Source organism: Polypterus senegalus, chromosome 9 (genome assembly GCF_016835505.1).
Source record: "Polypterus senegalus isolate Bchr_013 chromosome 9, ASM1683550v1, whole genome shotgun sequence".
NCBI lineage: Eukaryota > Metazoa > Chordata > Cladistia > Polypteriformes > Polypteridae > Polypterus > Polypterus senegalus.
In genome coordinates, this window is record NC_053162.1 from 126,846,201 (window position 1) to 126,868,090 (window position 21,890).

The 21,890-nt window shown below is 38.6% G+C and overlaps 1 protein-coding gene across 1 annotated transcript; it reads left to right on the top strand.

Moving 5' to 3' along the window:
• Positions 1 to 7,020: 7,020 nt before the first annotated feature.
• On the top strand, positions 7,021 to 21,238 carry tpi1b (triosephosphate isomerase 1b). Its single transcript, XM_039763795.1, has 7 exons — positions 7,021 to 7,215; positions 8,952 to 9,075; positions 19,373 to 19,457; positions 19,573 to 19,705; positions 19,987 to 20,072; positions 20,647 to 20,734; positions 20,839 to 21,238. Exons 1-7 carry the CDS (start codon positions 7,101 to 7,103, stop codon positions 20,955 to 20,957), a joined length of 750 nt encoding a protein of 249 aa, XP_039619729.1. The 5' UTR covers positions 7,021 to 7,100; the 3' UTR covers positions 20,958 to 21,238.
• Positions 21,239 to 21,890: the final 652 nt, after the last annotated feature.

Here is a 21,890-nt window from a genome sequence, read left to right on the forward strand (position 1 = left end):
TGCATTTTGTTAAAGTGAGTCTGCAAAATATTACACCAGAAAAACCTAAAATTGTATATTGTGAATGCTTTCATAATTGCCAACTAGGCAGACCTGTTAGGTGTTTTACACTTGAAGGGAAAATAAAATAGTTGCCTATCCTAATTTATTTATTTTCCATTCCAGAATGTCGGGGTTGATTTGCCAAATCCCAGGATCCATGTAAACTCAGATCAGACAGTTGTGCCTGCAGTATTGTCCGCTGCATTAAAGTCCAAAATACAGTACCCTGCAAAAGTATTCCAACCTATCTTTAATTTTACTAAATACACTGGGTAACAAAATGTACCTTTTTGTTGCATGAACCAGGGTTAGAGAAAGTTAACATGTGAAGATATATGACTTGTGAATATACCCATGGGATTAATAAAGTATCTATCTATCTAAAAGGCAAAATTCTGAATTTTGTTTACATGTAGATTTACTGGTGCATACTTATAAATGCAAAACAAGAGAAGAAAAAAACTTCATAATTAGATCATTTAGAATTAAGACTGAAACATGGATTTGTGAGGCTGGTTGGACTGAAAACCATACAGCCACAGTTAGGGTTACCACTTTTAATACAAAAAAATAAGGGACGCATACTGCAGCGGTGGCCACATCCCTTGGGTGCCAAGCGCAATTTCATTCTCAAATACTGGACGATTCCGTATTTTAAAGGACGGGTGGCAACCTTAGCCACAGTGGAACCCCAGGACTACACTTAAGAAACCCTGAATGGATGGAATTTCATTTGTTGATAATGCTGTCTTTTGAGGAGAACAAGACTGTCCTCTGTCAACATCGGTACCTTCAAAAATGGTCGTAGTAGATCTTAAAGCATGTCTCCGAGTCCGAATACTGCTGAATTGACACGCCCCTTTTCTTGCTCTGCGCAGACCAACGACTGGAGGAGTTCGTTTAGTTGCTCTGAAATAGAAGCGAGTGGCATTCTGGGATAGACGCAGACCTCCCTTCCGCCAGGATTTGTGACGAGGGTGGAGTTCTGCAGTCGTATTTGTACGGCATGACTGATACTCCCAGATGTGGAGCGGTGGAAGGCACATCTGTCGGAAAGCACCTAACACTCTTAATTAAACACCCGGGCGGCAGTAAGAATGTAAATATTTATGGCATATAATAAATGAAGATGAACAACTCTGGTGTTTAAAGTATGATTTATTCTTGGCAAACTGATCTCTAAAAACAGGCTGTCAGGTCCTCCATCATGACGGCACATTCTGGTAGGAGGTGACAATGTGCACATCAGTGTGTTCTCCTCTGTTTTGACTGACATCCCGTCCCAGGCGTGCACGGTTCGGACCTCACGCCACATGCTGCTCAACTATGTGACTGCCGGACTTTCGAAAGATGCCCTGATTATCCCCAGCTAGTATGTAATATTGGATGGCGAGCTATAAACCGAAATTATATTCAAGGTGGGATGTGACAGGAAACAGTCTGCGAATTTAACCATAAAAATGTAAATTTCATTCAAGTTGATGAAGGATTTTCCTGATATTTAATTTGTGAATGCTGAAAGTCCACATATCTTAAAGAAAACAGATAATTTGCGTATTCGATTTTTTAAAAGCAAATAGCATTCCATACAAGCAAATCAAATTGTACAAAACTAAGTTCAGATCAAATCAACCCCCACCCAACGTAGTCTTAGGTAGATAGATGTTTATTTATCCCCAAGGGCAAATGAAACTTTTACATAAGCTCATAATATACAGTGCATCCGTTACGTATTCACTGCGCATCACTTTTTTTCACATTTTGTTATGTTAGTGTCTTATTCCAAAATGGATTAAATTAATTTTTTTCCTCATATTCTACACACAACAACCCATAATGACAACGTGAAAAAAGTTTTCTTAAGGTTTTTGCAAATTTATTAAAAATAAACTGAGAAATCACATGTACATAAGTATTCACAGCCTTTGCTCAATACTGGCTGGGTCACTCAAGGACAGTCACAGAGTTGTCCTGAAGTCACTCTTTTGATATCTTGGCTGTGTGCTTAGGGTTGTTGTCCTGCTGAAAGATGAACCGTCGCCCCAGTGTGAGGTCAAGAGCGCTCTGGAGCAGGTTTTCATCCAGGATGTCTCTGTACATTGCTGCAGTCATCTTTCCCTTTATCCTGACTAGTCTCCCAGTTCCTGCCACTAAAAAATATCCCCATAGCATGATGCTGCCACTACCATGCTTCACTCAGTGGCGTAGCGTGTGTGTCAGCCGCCTGGGGCGGAGGAAAATTTCACCGCCCCCTTATTTAGGTATTTCAATTTAAAAGACTAAAACATACAGTAATTCTTTGCCGCCCAGTGCGGGCCTCCCCCACTATACTACACCACTGGCTTCACTGAAGGGATGGTATTGACCTGGTGATGAGCGGTGCCTGGTTTCCTCCAAATGTGACGCCTGGCATTCACACCAAAGAGTTCAATCTTTGTCTCATCAGACCAGAGAATTTTGTTTCTCATGGTCTGAGAGTCCTTCAGGTGCCTTTTGGCAAACTCCAGGCGGGACTAAGGATTGGCTTTGGTCTGGCCACTCTACCATACAGGCCTGATTGGTGGATTGCTGCAGTGATGGTTGTCGTTCTGGAAGGTTCTCCTCTCTCCACAGAGGACCTCTGGAGCTCTGACAGAGTGACCATCGGGTTCTTGGTCACCTCCCTGACTAAGGCCCTTCTCCCCCAATCGCTCAGTTTAGATGGCCGGTCAGCTCTAGGAAAAGTCCTGGTGGTTTCAAACTTCTTCCACTTACGGATGATGGAAGCCACTGTGCTCATTGGGACCTTCAAAGCAGCAGAAATTTTTCTGTAACCTTCCCCAGATTTGTGCCTCAAGACAATCCTGTCTCGGAGGACTACAGACAATTCCTTTGACTTCATGCTTGGTTTGCGCTCTGACATGAACTGTCATCTGTGGGACCTTCTATAGACAGGTGTGTGCCTTTCCAAATCATGTCCAATCAACTGAATTTACCACAAGTGGACTCCAACTAAGCTGCAGAAACATCTCAAGGATGATCAGGGGAAACAGGATGCACCTGAGCTCAATTTTGAGCTTCATGGTAAAGGTTGTGAATACTTATGTACATGTGCTTTTTTCATTTTTTTTATTTTTAATAAATTTGCAGAAACTTTAAGTAAACTTTTTTCCAATTGTCATTATGGGGTGTTGTGTGTAGAATTCTGAGAAAAAAAAGAATTTAATCCATTTTGGAATTAGGCTGTAATATAACAAAATGTGGAAAAAGTGATGCGCTGTGAATACTTTCTGGATGCACTGTACATTGGGGATGATTGGAAGGACACTTAAAACATCGAGGAAGTATTGGGGTGGCAGCCAGGTCAGCTCTTTTAATCAAAATGTGAATAAATTCAAACAAAAATAATGCCTGATGGCATATACAGAGAACTTTACATAAACTAAAGAGGAGTCTTCCTGACCTCTTTAAAAGAAAATCAACGTCAATGTTGTAAATGCCATATAGGAAAGATGGATGTCCCAAACAGGATCTGGACAGTGTTCTTATCCGGATTGGATGCCATAAAGGAAAAATGACAGGATTAGAGACACAACTCACCCAGATCACACTGTAATCCTCATCCCGGCTGAGATCAGTCTATAATGAATAGACTGACTGAATGTGGATTCCAGGAACAGTTCATACTCCCAAACAGAAGGTGACCGCGTTCCTCAAGGCTAATCCCAATTAGGACACCAGCAGGGTTGCATGGGAATTGGAGTGCAGAAGTGTAGCTCTGTCAGGGTCCTTGGGTACTGCCAGGGGCCGCTGTCGGAGAAGGGCAATACTGGTTTAAATGTGACCTGGAAGTGTTCTCATCGAGGAGGCAGCAGGTGACACTTTTAGAGGAAGGAAAGAGGAAGAAATTGATTGAATTGTGTATTGCATGTTGATCTTTCAAGGGTGATTATTGGAAGGGTGCTTTTGATGAATAAATATCTTTTATATGAATCCAGAATCATGTTGCACAATACTGTCTGCTGTTTGGAGCTCAGTGGCTCCCCTTGTGGTTAATATACACACATACCAGGTAACGCTTGTGGTTGGTCAGCCAGTCGGCAAACATCCACCACATCATTTCAGTTATGAGAAGCAGCTCATAGATATGTGATACAGTATCTGGTAGGTAACCACCTAACTAATCAGATTGCGATTCAGAACTAGAATTGTAACACTGAACTCCAATCTCCACCTTGTCAGATAAGTGAACAAGATGCTGTGACGCAAAGTCAGAGGCTTTACCTGTGATGCTGATGTCCTAGGTTTGATCCTACCTCTGGGATGCAAAAGTGCATACACCTGATGAGCCCCAATAAGGGCAAAACATGTGTTGTGTACTCTTTGTATTATTTGGCAGATACTGTATCATATATACAGTATCTATCTATTATCTAAAAAATTTTGGGTTGAGACGTGATGATCTCGGAGAGACACTCTGACGTCATGCGAGACTAGAGATTGCAACCTTACGAAGCAAGACCCGTGAGACAGTGATTTTTTTCACATCACGCCCTACTTACGAACAATTTCTTGGAGACGCTTTAACGTCCCGCAAGACAAAGAAGTGAGACAAAAGGACAGCTGCTGTACAGGCTTTTAAATGATCGACGCACAGCACAACATGCAGATCACGCAGCACACAGCTTTATTACTGGCAAATATCAAGAAATAAGAAATGAATGAAATGAAAATAATCACTAAAATTGTATATATCCAGTCCACCAAACCCAAGGGTGTATATATATATATGGCAAACTGCATAAGAAAACATTTCAAAAAGGTACCATGGGAAAAGAAAAAAAGAAAATGGGAGACGCATCATCTGCTGAACATGAAGCAAATTGCAGCAGCCAAATACATGATAGATGGAACAGTGACAAATGTAGCATCCGGTAAGTATCAAGCATATGCTGTGCATTGACCTGCTGGTACTCGAGAACTACTGGATATCGAAACCTTGATCTTAGGAGGACTGGAGGTCCAGGTGTTTCCAATTTGATTATTTTTTGAATGGTGTGGCATTTTGTATCAGTATACTGCTGCTGGATTATGTGAATTTCCCCTTGGGATTAATAAAGTATCTATCTATCTATCTATCTATCTATCTATCTATCTATCTATCTATCTATCTATCTACACTATTTGAGATCGGGTGTTTTTACTGACCAGTCATGTTGCCAGTGAGTGGTGACATGTTGCATATTGATTAACATATGCAAGTAAGATTTTCCCTACAGACCATACATGTGGCAACAATGACCCCATAAACATATAATATGCAAACAAGTTAATCCACAGTGCCTAAAGCTAAACAAAATTATACTTTATGCATTGTACATATAAAGAAAGAAAAGTCTGAATAAGTGTAAGCTGTCCTAATTTGGGGTGATCATAGGAAATGTAATGATTTACTTCATGAGGTAGAAGTACATACCAGTAATAAAGAAGAATAGTTGTGCCAGATATTTAAAAATATTAAAATGTGTGGTTCAATATAACTGTTTAAAGTCTAAATATTCTCTATTGTAATTGAAATGTATCATTTTCCACCTCCTGATAGATGTCCATGGAGGGCTAGATCCCTACTAAAGGATTAAAAATCAAAAATACTGTAATATTTTCCTAATCATTTACAAAGAAATAGTCTAAAATGATACCCAACTTGGTTATGTTTGAAATTTTTATTTTTAACCCACTTCTTGTGTCTCTTAGAGGACTAGGAGCAACCATAAAGCATCAAATATCAAAAATATTGTCATATTCGTGATCAACAACCTCAAAATAGCATAAAACAACACTACACATTCGTATACAGTATTACCAATTCCTATTTATTCAAAATTTTGTTAAAAGAATTAACTTTAACCCCTTGTTAGGGGTTAATACACCTGGGGTCAGTTGATGTGGCATGCACAACTTCAAGTCCTTCTGATCATTTTTGGTTTACTCTTTATCATAAGGGCGTAATTCCCTGCAAAAAATACGGTCCAAAAATGACCTAAAAATGATGGGTTTTCAGGCCTAGAGGGCCGAATCCTAAAAAACTTGACATCTTGCATAACTAAACATCAAGCCAAGTTGAATGGTATATTATATGTGGGGGTTCTCTTGTACTGGTGAGTCAGGAGGCACCAGACAAAAAAAAACTGAAGCAATTTCAAATCATTCATAAGTAATTATTTACTGTAAACTAGGTTTTACCGCTATTCCTAAATGATTAATGGGCCACACAATGTCAAACAGCCCATGCCTCACCTGATCTTTCTTCATGGGCATGCCTGAGTGGAAAGCCAGTCCATTACCGTGGCACACTAAGAGCCACCAATTAACCTAAGCTGCATCTTTAAGAAGTTTAAATTATTTTGCAAAACGTACACAAAACAAACTCTTCTAGAGAGAGCATGCATCCCCCACACAGCATGCTATCTAGCTGTACTCAACACTGCCCCATCCGTAACTTCTACAGTAGTGTAAGGTGTAAGGAATAATCCTGTCATCTTGAGTGCTGGAGTGTCATTACCGTTATTTTCCAAGTTCAAGGTTCCCAAAACGATCGTTTTTTCAATTTTTATTTTTCCACTCCACTGCTGGGCTGATCTATTGGATGAAATTAACCACAAATGCAGTAGAAGATCCATCTGTGATGAAGACTAATAATTACCTATCCTATGCAATTACAGTACATCAGAAATGGTATTAAACATGTAGAACAGAACCATGTAATTGCTGTATAACACGGAGCGATAAATCAATCTGGGGCTTCAGTAATTTCCCCTCAATTCAGAAATCCCCTCAAGCACAGACTCCAGTACCGTCCAATCAAAAATTCCTGCTTCCTGCTCGTGATGGGTAGAGGAGCGCTCCAATTAGCGATCGCCGGGCGGTGCTTTCTTTCTGTACAGCCAATAGGCGGCCGCAGGGAAGGTGAGCAGTACTGTTCTCTATAAAAGCCTTACGCGTCAATGTGCACGTCGCTAGTGCAAGTGTACTCACCTGGTTGTTTGTCTGTTGTTTTCTAAGCTTTTAAATCAGGCACTATGAGTCCCAATAGGAAATTCTTTGTTGGAGGAAACTGGAAGATGAATGGAGATAAGAAGAGCCTGGGGGATCTCATCAACACCCTAAACAGCGGCAAGATCAACGCCAACACAGGTCGCTGAAAAAATATAATTTATTATGTTTTCAGTACTGTCGATGTTGTATCTTGTTTCTTAGAATAAGAGGACCACGTCACGTAAAGGGTATATTAACTGCAAGGATGTTTTATATTAGTGACACGTGAATAAAATAAAAATAATATTTAAAAAGACAGCTTGCATTTGTTGCCTGTGCACGATCGTGGCGTGGCGGTGTTTCCTTACCCAAAAGGATAACACTAAACTTCCCGTTTTTGAATGAGTCGTGTATTTTGCTGGGTCACATCGTAGAGTAAAACCCGACAGGTCACGTAAATTATTCTGGGCTCGTATTCACTTGATAATAGTCAGCTGAAATTTGCTTTGGTCTAATACACTACCGCCCTTCGGTTTCCTGCTTAAGAAGCTGTTGCAAGCGCATGCATGACTAATAAGATGGCCTTTTATCTGTGTATATTAAGATTGAATTATTGGCTTGATGATTTGATAAATGAAACGGAGCGGTAGGAGAGTATAGCAAAAATTCGATTGTCCATAAATCTTAATCACGTTAGTTGGCATATTTGTATGCTGGTGGGTATCTCGCATGCCCACTCTTTAGATGCCCTTGGCAGGCCGAATGACCTTCATCACTGCCTCGGATGATGAAAATTGCCCCCATGCTTCAACTAACGCCCATCGCAGTCTGCTAACTACGATTATAAATCAAGTTAAGAAACGGGAATTGCAATTAAAAAGCCGTTGCGAACACTGTAGTCGAAAGAAGGTAGATTTTTCAGGCCGAAGATTTCTTACGTGGTTGCAAACGATGGTATTGGAGGAGGTCGAGCAGGTCGGACTGTTATTTCTCCTCAAAATTTAAACTAAATGTAATGATTTTTTTTCCCCTTCAAAGTGAATTCAAGTTCAAAGCTCATCAGGGGGTGGGAGGTGGAAAGGGGAGGGGATTATTTGATGCTGCCGACAGTTGTCCTAAGTTGACCTTCCTACACCTCGTCGCCCCCAAACCCCCCAGCACTCCGCCCGATCCGCTGACACCTCTAGAATATGACAAGGCCACGCCGGTAATGAGGGCAGGTTATCTGATGGCCAGCTGGATAGATAGGTGATGCGTCTGAAGTGTTCAACTTTGCCTACCGTAGCAATCCGTGCTGTTCATGCGAGAAGGTCCACGGCACGCGTGGCACCGAGCCGCAGCCACGGCTCCTGTGTGACGTCACATTCGGGACCGGCAGCCCGGCTCCTGTGTGACGTCACATTCGGGAACGGCAGCCCGGCGCGCGTGTGTGCCGGCGTGCACGTCAACGCGGAGTGAACTTCGCCGGCAGTACCTCTCGTTCCTTTGTGACTTTTGGAAACTTTGAACCGAGAGGCTTTGTGCCAGAAAATGAGAAATCGTTTGACTTCGCTCTACTTAAGATATTCTTTTTCTATTTCGCGTTTGAAGCGCAGCTCACTGGAAGGTTTGAAACGTCCTCCGTTTCAGAAGCCTGCCATCATTTTAGTTCTGACCCCTACAGAATTTAGGCATCCCTTTGACCTTTATGAATGAACTTTAATCTTTCCTTTATAGTTCTGCGCTGAAAAATGACACTCTGTGTCAGGGTAAAAATAGAGCTGTGCTGGACAGCTGGGGTTTGAGTTACAGTAAGGAAAGGGCAGTCGCCCAACTGTAAAGGGAAGCACAATGTTGCCTCGAACTGCCATGGGCTTTCACTTTTTGCTGATTATTTGATCTACTTGTATCTCCAGATGTGGTTTGTGGTGCTCCAACCATTTATCTCGACTTTACCCGCCAGAAGTTGGACGCAAAGTTTGGTGTGGCAGCACAGAATTGCTACAAAGTGGCCAAAGGTGCATTCACCGGTGAGATCAGGTTAGTATGGCCTTGGTAAGATGCCCCCATTACATCACTGGTGCCAGGCCGACAGAAAATTCATGTTGGCAGTCCTTTTTGTTTTACCCACATTTAAGGGAATACTCCACCCAAAAATTGTATACATCATTTTTATAAGTTACTTACCCTGTGTTTGTAGGGATAGCTGAGAAAAATGTTTCAATTTTGCATTCTTATACAAGGACTTTTTAATGGGGCAAATGGGGACCAATGTCAAACAAAGTACAATAATGAGACATCCATGGAAAAAATCTCAACTTGCTTTTGTCACATAATCCACACGTCAGTTATCCAGTTGTAGCTCATGATGTCCAAAACATATAAAATATTGTTTAAACACATGTTGAAAACTGGAGTAGTTCATAAAAGTGAACCACGTTCAAGCATGATTGAGAGCTTTTTTGGATTCAGGACCCACTTCTCCTTTCTTCAATTCAAAATTTCAAATTTGTTTGAGGGTTTATTTTTTTTAACAATCGGAATTCCCAACAATAAAAATGTCAGCGTCACATAATGCATTTGATTTTTTTGGTATGTTTTTAGAACTCTGTGGTTTTAGTAATTAGCAATGTGGCATCACTGAGATTGACAAGTCATTTTTAAAGGCCTTTTAAAGTATGTCAGAAGGTGACAGTCATGTTTTAATATGATAGATTATATGTACTGTAAATTTCCTACAGTTGGATAAATTGACTCTAAATCATTGGTTGCTTGCTGGAATTGTGTCTCCAAGATTGATTTGTATGTTGTTCCCAATGCTGCTACAATAGATTCCTGAAACTCTGTAGTTTGAATTAACCAGATACTGAAAATGGATTAGCAGGTAAATTGGAATACATGTATACCATGCTGGGCTCTGAATTGGACTGAAAGAAAGACTGTGATTGTGAGCAGGCACTGATACAGCACTTTGCTGCATTCGCCACATGATGAACCACCACGGGACCCGACCAAGTTGGCTTGTGAATGGGTAGATGTAGAAAGTGGTTCTTAAAAGTATTTGATGTCTATTTTTATGCGACACCTATCCAGATATTAAATAGTTGAAACACGATACACCTCATGGGCAAATGTTAAGGTGAGCCAATGAGTAAAATTTCATTGCCTCTGTGGTCTGGTTACAGTTTAGTTTATAAAGTGGAGAAGCTGTCACTGAAAATGTAATATACTGCAAGAATGATCTTATTAGATAGTCAGAGTTTTGACAAGGTCCTGTAGTTTTGGTTGATTCCCTTTGTGTTAAGTTTTTATAGAGTGGGCAGAGCAGAGTTTATGGCACATTTGGGTTCTTCAGAAATCTCACTTAAGCAGTCATACTAGTGTAGACTGTGTCTTGGCTAATGTATGACATGACAAATGTGCTTGGCAAGTGACCCCCCCCCTTGGTACTCTCATAATTTCCATATATACACTAGCATTCATAAAAGTTTACACTCGCTTTTGAATGCTGTTATCTACTATTTGTGTATGTTACTAGTACAGGGTGGTCCAGATCTAATTCTGCAACATTATGTTGTAACTTCTTAAGTTTATTATATAGCCTGTATCCAACTGAATGGAGGACAAGTGGGACATTGCATGGAAAATCGGTGAATTAATTCAATGTAAGTCTATCTTTGTTTATTTCAAGATATTTTGAACAATTCTTTTTGTCCTGGATTGTTTTCCTGCATTGCATTAAAAGATTCATAATTAGATCTGGACCACCCTATATATGCAGTACAGTATGTCTGTCTTTGAACCTGTGCTTTAACCACTGGAAATGTGGCAAAACAAAAAAAATAGTATGAGGAGAAGTACTATACAGAAATGGAGAGAAAACCCGAAACCGTGTAAGTAAAAGGGCAATTGTACTGGGCAGTTTATACAACCACATTGTGTGACCTCTTAAAAAGCCTTAAAACAGCAGTCATCCATATGTCCTACGTATTAACTCATTTGTTTTGCCCACAATGGCTGTTTGATAGAAAGAGTATCTCGCTAGGTGTGCACATTTTTCCAGTGTGCTTTTTGTGTGTGCGTTTTTGTTTTTTAACTGTGCATTTATTAGCCTGCTTTTGTTGCACAAGCTTTACTAAGTGACAGCTGTGGACTGCTGGTAGGTTTTTACAAATGACCATCTCATGAATTTCTAGCACATCCCTTAAGATTATTTGAGGAGGACTTTATTTGTACAAAAATGTATTTTAGGTTTTTCAGCAGGTTTGTCACACAGTTATCTTGTGTAACATTTCCATTCTAGTTTACCTAACAACGCCTGTTCATTAGCAGGCACTTCCAGGTTTATGTTCATTAAGGCATTTTGGGCTGAGGAAAAAATAAACCAAAAGCTAGATAACTTGTAAGGTACTGGATATGTGTAGCCTTTAAAAACACTAATTACTGCTGTTTGTATTACAGAGGGCCTGCCACCTAAAGATTAAGGCATACAATTTAAACAAATGTGGACATTTTTATAAAGGCCCCTGATATTTTTAAATATACCTTTTTAACCTAACCCTTGTAACTATAATTTTTAATGTATTATGAATTGATTATTTAATGGTAAAAGTGACTGTCTGGAAAACTCTATAATACAGTCCACAGTGAACAACAACATTTATTTATATAGCACATTTACATACAAAAAGTAGCTCAAAGTGCTTTACTTTACATAATGAAGGGGGGAAAAAAGGTAAAAGACAAAATAAGAAATGAAGACAACATTAGTTAACATAGAAAAGGAGTAAGGTTCAATGGCCAGGGTGGACAGAAAAAACAAAAAAAACTCCAGATGGCTGGAGAAAAAAAATAAAATCTGCAGGGGTTCCAGGCCACAGGACCACCCAGTCCCCACTGGGCATTCTACCTAACATAAATGAAATAGTCCTCTTTGTAGTTAGGGTTCTCACGGAGTCGCTTGATGTTGATGGTCATACAGACTTCTGACTTTTAATCCATCCATCATTGTTGGAACATCACGGTGCTTTGAGTAGATGGGACACCGGAAAAGGAAACAGAAGAGAGAGTAGGGGTTAGCACAGATTTTAGAGCCACCATGAATAGTTATTATAATGAGTTAGATATACAGAGTATCAGGATTTTAATTACAGTGAAGTTATGAGAAGGCCATGTTAAAGTAATGTGTTTTCAGCAGTGTTTTAAAGTGCTCCACTGTATCAGCCTGGCGAAGTCCTATTGGCAGGCTATTTCAGATTTTAGGTCCTACATACTCGCTTTTTCCCACTGAGTCATTTACATGATGCACAACCCAATATAATTTGGAAAATTGAATTCTAATAATATGTATATGCCAATCCAAACATGGTCCCTTTTTAAAATGCATGATCAAGGATCTTGCTTGATGTAAATTAATGGCTTAGAAGGGAGATTTCCTGACTAAAGTACTTGGCTCCTAACCTCAAGTGCACTTTGATGGGAGCTTGTCTAGAGGTGACTCCTGCCTTGTGCTTGTTGCTGCCTAGATATCCACTAGCTATCAATGACTGACCAAGAAAAGCTAAGCAAGTGGTTTAATTGAAAGGGAACAATTAAGATAAATTACATTTCTGGTTGAGGTTTTATATAAAGTCAACTAAGTAGTGGTTTAATATTTCGGGAATAAATAGGCCCCAGTGATGGAGAGGTATATAAAGAAGGGTTTTGAGTGGCTGGATTAGCACAAATTAATTTCAGTATAGCATATGTCATGTAAACCGTATGATTTAAGCAAGTTTTATTGAAGCAACAGTCATCTCTCCCTTCCTATCTGAACCCATTTAACCTATTTGAGTGATTTATTTATGCATTAGTTTAGAGTAAGTTGTCTGAGTTTTTCAAAGGTGTCAGCATATCATTTTTTTTCCTTTTTAAATAATCAAAAGATTTGTATAAGAAAATTTCAGGAGTACTACCTCTGTATGTTTGTCTCTAAATGTAGGCACAAGAATGAACCCAACCTCCCCAAGCCCACATATCTGGTTACTTGGTTAGTTGACAATTATAGATAAATGGTAGCAATCAAAATCCTCTCTTTCTGCTTGTTGACCCCAGCATGCATCAGACTGTCACAATGTGATGCTGTGTATACAACTACCATTATTATACAGAAGCAAGAATTTGTACACTTCTAAACATGACCATACAAATAAGACTGCCTGATAGCCGCTTTAGAGATTTTGCTTCTTTGATAGCCAGCATCCCCATCTCTCTGCGTGTGTTGCTTTCATTTCATTACAGATCTTCTTTTTTAAGGGGGAAGGGTTCAAGCAGTATAGCATCTGCACTGGTGTTCCAAATCTTAATTCTTGAATTTAGATTTGCCAAATGTGTATACATGTATATTTTTGGTACTTGGTAATGAATAATTACCCATCTGTCAAAATCGTAACACTAATCTATGTATAAATTGCTAAATTATCCATCTTAACTGTGGTTGCTGACATTCACTGTTTGGTTTTGATGACTTGTTGCTAAGGCTCTCATAAAGAACATGAGAAGGGAGACTAAATTAATATTTCCGAGGTATATCTATTAAATGAGACTGTGATTCCACCTAGTAAACAAAGCAGTCCGAACCGGTTATAACTGCATGCGTGGTGACCTTGAACATGACGTTCAGTTGTTTGTGAGGCGCCATTTAGTTTGGTTGTGTTGTCTGTAGTGTGCCGAAAAAAATGCTAAATTTTTAAAAGTTGAACAACGTGTCAGTTTGAAATTTTTAGTAAAATTGCACAAAACGCCAAGAGAATGTTTTTCAAACTACAGCTTATGGGAATGACTGCCTGTCTTGTGCGCATGTGTTTGAGTGGCACAAAAGATTCAGCGAAGGACATGAGAATGTCGAAGATGAATGCCCTGGACCAAGAATGAAGAAAGCTCGTCAAAGCAAGTCAAAATTCAAAGCCATGCTCGTTGTGTTTTTCAATATCAAGGGTGTGATTTTGGAAGAATGGGTTCCAAAAGGCACAACAGTTAACCAGCATTATTATAAGGAAGTTTTGATAAAGCGGAGAGAAGAAGTCAGGAAAAAAAAACGGCCGCAACTCTAATAATACATTTTATTTGAAAGCGCCTTTCAAAACACTCAAGGACACTGTACACAGTAAAAAAAAATAATAAGAAAAGTAAGAAAATAAAAGTAGGCAAAAGAGCAGGTAATTTACAAGATCATAAGAACATAAAACAGTTCCAAGATGGGAAAATTGTTTCATTCTTCACCAGGACAATGCGCCTGCTAACACAGCACTTTCTGTAAAGCAGCTTTTGACCAACAAGCACATTACTACACTTGAACATCCTCCATATTCGCCCGATTTAGCACCGTGCAACTTTATCTTTTCCCAAAAGTTAAATTTGTGCTTAAAGGGACATGTTTTTGAGTCGGTTGATGCTGTAAAGAAGAAAACGGCGGATGTGTTAAAACACCTGACAGAAACTGATTTACTCCATGCCTTTGACCAGTGGAAAACAAGACTGCAGCAATGTATTAGTGCAAACGGGGAGTATATTGAAGGGGACAAGCATTAAATTTGTAATATATATAAATAAAGGTGAGTTATTTAATCGGTCTCATAATTTAATAGACACGCCTCGTATAAGTAGATAAGTAAGGTGGCAAATCCCATTAGATTTTTTTGTAAATCTTGTGAATCTCATGCAGATGTGTGGGCAAAATCTTTTTTTCATAAAATGTAATTCTGTGCCATTAATTTAAGGTTGTTTGAGCACAGTGTATGAAGCTGAATCATTTGGTTCTAATAAAATGAACAAAGACAGCTCACCATTTCCTTTTTTTTTTTTTTTTTTTTTTATATAAATTCCAGGAGATTAGCTATAGGATAGTGTGGTCAGGTCATGTCTCACTTAGTCCATTTCCTATAAATGCGGACTTACTCCTAATCTTCAGACATCTACATTTAGCTTCTCTAAATGTCCATCAGCGACTGAAGCCTATAATGTTTGCTAAAAGGAGACTGATTTGCACTGTAATTGGCCCATAAGCTCAAACTCCTCAGACACACATCAGATACTCTTCACACAAATAGAATACTCCTCCAAACAGCCAGTAATGTGACCGCAGCTCACTATGTACTCGGTGGTCATTTTATGTACAGCTGTTTAGTACTGTGAAGGGTCCCCACATTTACTTTCAAAGCAGGCTGGATTCTTTATAGCTTGGATTCAGCAAAGTGCAGGAAACATTCCTTGATGATTTTGATCCATGTTGATTCAATAGCATTGCACAGTTCTTATAGATTTTTGCTCAGTGATCATTACCTTCCACCTCATGCCAGAGGTGCTTTATCTGGAGTCTTTGCAGGCTACTAGAGTAAACTAAAGTGACTATTATGATTGTGCTTTGTGACATTATCCTCTTGGAAGTTTCCTTTTGAAAAAGGTAGGCTATGGTCATAAAGGGAATATACATGGTTAGCAACAATGTTAAGGTGTGTTGTGGCAATCAAATGACACCCTGCTGATATTAAGTGAACTATTGTCTGCCAAGAAAACATTGTTCCGCAGCATTACACTACCAGCAGAAGCCAGTAACATTGACACAGGTGTGGATCTTGGAATTCAGGGTCCCTTGTGATCATCTGACTGTGCCCATCTGCATGTCACATAGACCGAGAAAGTTTCATTTTTGCTGTAACGTTTTTCCATTCTTCACTTGTCTGGTTTTCAGGATCATTTGCCCATTTTTGTCTCTTTTGTTTACAGACGTAGTAGCTGGTGTGGTCTTCTGCGCCTGCACTTGGTCTGCATTAAGGTTTAATGCATTATTCATTCAGAGGTGTCCTCCTGTGCTTACTGGCTATAAAGAGCCATTCCTGTTTGCTTGTATGAGTCTGCCTGTTCTACTGTAACCATACAACATTAACAACATTGTTTTTGTCCAAAGAACTACCGCTCAATTGTGTGAGATATATATTGTGATAGAGAGAGAGATATATATATATATATATAATATATATATATTATAATATAATATAATATTGTATATGTGTATATATATATATTAGTATATATTTTTTTTCTCTTCACAAAATATTCTGTAAACTCTAAGGACTGAAATTTATACACAGTATTACAAAAATTCTGGAATGAGAGAACAATCATAAATGGCATCATCAATAACCCCATGGTCAAAGTCAACTGGATCTTGCCCATTCTAATGTTTTGTCGGACTACTAAATTTCTTGACCATGTCTGCACTCATATCAAGCAGTAGCTATATATTAGATTAGATTATTTAATTAGATGCATCTTAAATTAACGTAGTAAAGTGCTTGTCAAACGAAACATAAATTCATTAATTTTGAATGTTGGAGTTGCAGCGGAATTAGTTAAGCAATCCCCAAGACTCTTGGCTTGATAAAATTCCTAGCGCACCAAGCAGCTCTAAATGTGACATGTTGCCTGTTTTTCAAAAATACATGGTGGAGAAACATTTGCTTAGAAAGACCTAGAAATTTGCTTTAATAACTTTTTTTGTATTGGCAGTGCTTTAGTGCATACTTGCATGCATATTTTATCTTTTTTTTAATGGAGCACAGTTGTAGACAAGTAATATCTGCTTAAGTGTTATTGTAAATAACCAATTTGAGTTAGTTTCTGGTTTGCTTTGAGAACTGTAGCACTAATGAAATGCTGTGTGTTATTTTTTTTGGGGGGGGGGCATGCAGCATCTGGACATGCAGTTCTTGAATAAAATTATTTGAAGAATTGTAGATTGTAAAATTAAAAGGATGGGTACATTGTACTTAATATGACTTTAAAATTCTGATTGCAGATTCAGTGCTCAGTTGCTATTCTAGTACACAGATACTGAATTAAAGATCATCATAATGACTTACTGCATTCATGCGATTACAAGAAATGTTTAGTGGTATGGTTCTCAACTTGCGAGTTATGGGTTGGTATGTGAGGGAACACAGAATCTGGAGACAGCAAACATGAGAAAATGAAAGAATTCCACAGAGAGAGAGAGAGAGAGAGAGAGAAACTGCCCCCAGTTGTAGACGCACTTCAAGAAGCAACCCGTTTATGGAATTGGTTCAGAAAGGGGAAAAAACAAACTTGATATGTGCTCCTTTTGAGAGGAGTTATTTTAACTTGAAGTGTAATAATGTGTGAGGATATGGTAGTTATGATGGCCACGCTAATTACCTTTTAATACAGCACCAGTACATAATGTGGGTAAGTGAATGGAGGCTTTGTGTTCATCCTCTTGTAATGAAAAGAGCTACAGTTGTGTGTCCAGTCATCCATCCTTTTGTGTAACCAACTTCACCATTTGGGGATTGGTGAGGAACAGGTGCCTCTCTTAGCTCCACTAGACATGAAGCAGGCTGTGTTGGATGGAGTGCTACCCTCGCACGTGTCCGTCTACAACACTGAACCACTATAACACAATGAGCTGCTCAGTAGGTTCATTTTAAAGGTCAAATTTTAGTTAGTTCTACAGAACTTTTAAATTGTCCAGAAGCTTTGAAAGCAAACGTCTAACAATATGACATGTAATATATTAACAGAAGCGTACTATCGGGGATGCACAGTTAGTAGGACTACTAAAAAAAAAAAAAAGGTTTTGAAAATGAATTGGCAAAGACCACATTTTGTCATTAATTATGTTTTTGAAATCAAGCTAATGTTCCTTTGTATAACTAAAATGTGCCAAATCTGGAGGAGGCATAGATGACACTTTGCACTTTTGTATGGTATGGGATCAAATAGGATGCATCCTCTAGTTAGGAGTTATTATTGTTTTCCAATTCAATGTCAAATTCTGGAGCAGTATGTGAGGATGAGTAATCTCCAAGTCTTAAATTGTTTTCAAGCTGCCTCACATAACTGTTAAGGGTTTTATGTTCTGTTCACAAATGTAGCCATACATTTTTACCACAAATGGTAAAAAAAGATGGAGAGTGATGGTAAATTAGATCACCAGGAGTCAGTCAGATTTTAAAATCTAAGTTAATTTGAGTTGTCCAGTAAAAATTCTTCTGTTATCATCCAATGAATATCTTTGAAATAAACAATTTTCACAACAGTTACATCCACAAACCTGACAAAATGATTTTCTGACAAACCTAAATGAAAAGTGTGCTGTTAAAATAAGCTTTAAACTGTTTGTATAAATGGAAATATTCAAAATCTTTATATCGACTGATTTGCATGGCATGAATTTTTTTAGCATTGGTTTTGAGCATTGTTTATTTTTCAGTTAAAAGAATAAAACTAAGCAAACAAATGTAATATGTGCACAAGGTAAGGTAACTTCGGGAGTCCATGATTGTTTCATTCTTTATAAACTCTCTAGACTGAAAAAATCTCCAAAGACAATAAAATCCTCCCATCCATTTGATTTTTTTTTTTTCCCCTCCCCTCTCGGCCACATATGAATTTAAAGCTCAAAACCGTGTATCTTTTTTTTGTGAATTTAAAAGTAATAATTCTTAAAATACAACTTTAAAAAAAAAAAAAAAAAATGTAGATTAGAAAAATCGGAGTACACATACACCAATTGTAAATACTATCTGTAATACCTTGTTAAATGAATGCAAAAATTGTATGGGGGGGTTAAAGAACTATCATCTCTAGATTTATCTGATAAGAGTTTAAGAGTTCACTGCTTAACAATTCAAGATTTGAAAAAAGGTAGCACTTGATGGTAGCATGCCAAGGAAAGTTAAACTGCTGATTCAGTACGAAGTGAAATGCCCCAACCTTGTTGTGAATACCTAAAGGGACGCTATATAAAATAAAGGTGTGTTTTTGTTTAACACTTGCTTAGCATAACGCAGCATTCTCAAACCCACTTTATCCATTTTTGTGTTGTGGGGTCTTTAGCCTAACCTGGCAACAAGGCATACAAAGTAAACACCCTTGAATACTCCATCACATGGCCCAGACACGCACATGCCCACAAATTAGAGGTCATCTTGGAATTATTACTAATGTGCATATTTTTTGGGGGATGTGGCTGTAAAATTTAGAGTATATAGAGAAAAATCGACTTGGACATGGTGAGAACATGCAAACTCTACAAAGGTAATGCCTTAGAGCAGGATTCACACTCGGGAACCAGCATCCTGTAGCACTGTGCCGTCCAATGTTTGTTTCAATGAGTTAAAGAACTTCTAATCCCACAAATATGACTATGGTACTCATTTAATAAAAGGGGTGTCCATCTTACCTCTTTGCATATGATGGTTTAGTAGCATGCCTTTAGGGTTTTTGTGCCATGAATCCTGTATCCTAATATTTCTCTTTTGCTTGACCCTTGTTACAGCCCAGCTATGATCAAGGACTGTGGTGTTGGATGGGTCATCCTTGGACACTCTGAGCGGCGCCATGTCTTTGGGGAGTCTGATGAGGTATGGTAATTTAATCTCTTGTCAGATCTGGAGCTGGCATGGTTCTGTTCTGTACAAATTGTTGATATGGGCAGTACTCATTGCTGTTTTTTGTGTGTATATGTGGTGAGTTCAGCTGATTGGCCAGAAGGTCGCACATGCATTAGCAGAAGGGCTTGGGGTCATTGCCTGCATTGGGGAGAAGCTGGATGAAAGGGAGGCAGGAATCACTGAAAAAGTTGTCTTTGAACAGACCAAAGTTATTGCAGGTAAGTCGACCTTCCCAACAGAAGTGAGTATTACATTTGTTATGTAGCAGAAGTCTTCATCTGAAACAATTTACAATAAAAACAAACATTATTGGGCTTGTATTCTGTGAAAATTGTGTTGTAAGTAAATCAGATATTCTGTCAATCTTTGCATTTGGTTAGCTAACTAATAGGTCACTTTGGACAGTCATGCAGGATTTCATCTAGAGCTCTAGAGTTTTCCCTTTGTATGTAAAGGCTGTGTCTTGGAGGTTACAAATGTGTATATAATTCTCTTTTAGACAATGTGAAGGACTGGAGCAAGGTGGTTATAGCATATGAACCTGTCTGGGCTATAGGAACTGGCAAGACTGCCACACCTCAGCAGGTATGTATTGCTGTATTTTCATAATGCCTTCTCTTTTTTTTAAAATTCATGGGCCACAATTTGTGATTTTAAAATAATCATTAAAAACCTTGTAATACTTCTAGTGTAGTTTTTTTTTTCTTTTTGTATTTAGTCATGTATCATTCTGCCATTTTGATATACAGAGGTGAGGATTGTATTACAGAAAATGTTTTACACTTTGGCTTGCACATTAAGAAAACCCTCCAGATTTCCATTTTGGTATGCTGTACTATTTTAAGAGGTAGTTGGTTGTGCAGCAGGACCACAGTATGAAATGACTGTTAGATCTTCAGTCTCCAATGTCCTTGGATAAATTGTACCAGTCATTGTGCTGGTTAACCTAATTTATACTTCTTTGGATTATTGGAGAAAACTAACACAAATGATAATGAGGACAGGATGCATATATCAAGTCTCCTAGAGCTGCTCAGCATTATAGCCATTGTTGTCATTTTGGCTATGACGTTTTTAATTTATGACGCTGGACATGCTGCTGGTTGGGTAGGCATATGGTGCTTCAAATCTAAATCGCTGTACCTCTTTTTGAACATAGGCCCAAGAAGTCCATGAAAAATTGCGCAAGTGGTTTAAGACCAACATATCCGAGGATGTGGCAAAGTCAATTCGCATTATCTATGGGGGTATGTCTTTCTGTCTACCTAAATTTACTGTACTGACTTTTTTTGTGTAGCTGACTCTCTCTTCCCAGTATCTGTTTTTGATAAAATCTCTTTTCTGTATGCAGGTTCTGTCACAGGAGGCACTTGCAAAGAGCTTGCGTCACAGGCTGATGTAGATGGTTTCCTGGTTGGAGGAGCTTCATTGAAGCCTGAGTTCATAGATATCATCAATGCCCGGGAGTGAAAGCTGGACATGTCCTCATTGCAGGGGATATGCTTCACCACGTGACTCGCATATAAGAAACTGGTCGCAAAGCAGGCAGGAGGCCTAAACTCTGTGTCATCCCACCTAAAAGCTCTGTGTGAGGCAACAACAGATGATTTTCATCAGGGAAATGAGGCCACATAAGTAATTGAGTCCGCTGCACTAACCTTCAGAGTAGAATTTCCCCATTTTGCTGTGCTTCTTTTTGAATCCTCCATATGTATAAATGTTACAAATAAAAACGGTTAAATCTGATTTCATTTAAGTTTGGATTTGAATACTTGGTGTTGGGGGTGCTGGATGTGTGCTAAAGGTTGGGAACTGTTTTGGTGAGACGTCGACCATTTAACACTCTGTTGGGTGTGCGTTCTGTTAAGTCTGTATTATGCAACTTGTGGTGTTTTTGTATTCATTTTTATTTTTTTAAAGGAAAAATTAGGATTTTTTTAAGTTGAAGTTATTTCTAAACCAACATGATATACTGTATATGCATTTGACATGTAAAGCTGTGTTAGAAAGTTTAGTGTTTTCAGGAAACTTCAAAAACTGTCTTGCCTGCACTGGCACTTTACGTGGAGGAAACGCTGCCGGAATATAAAATCTGAAAAACTTGCCCAGAATTTCTGAGGCATGTTTGTGACATCAAAAGAGACCTGGAAAGATGTGGATCAACGCTCAACTGACCTGGCTTGAAAAATAAAAGTATTCAGTAAGTTTTTATTTTAGGCTTTTTTAATTTTCTGATGGATCTTTGTGCCCTATTGCCCTCCATTGTAAAGTGCCAGTGTGGGGGGAAAAGTACATTTATTTATTATTTATTTTTTTTTTTTTTTAGGTTATAGAAAACACTAAACTTTGGAACACCACTCTGCAAGGCAAATGCAAATATATATCATGTTTGTGAAGTGTTTT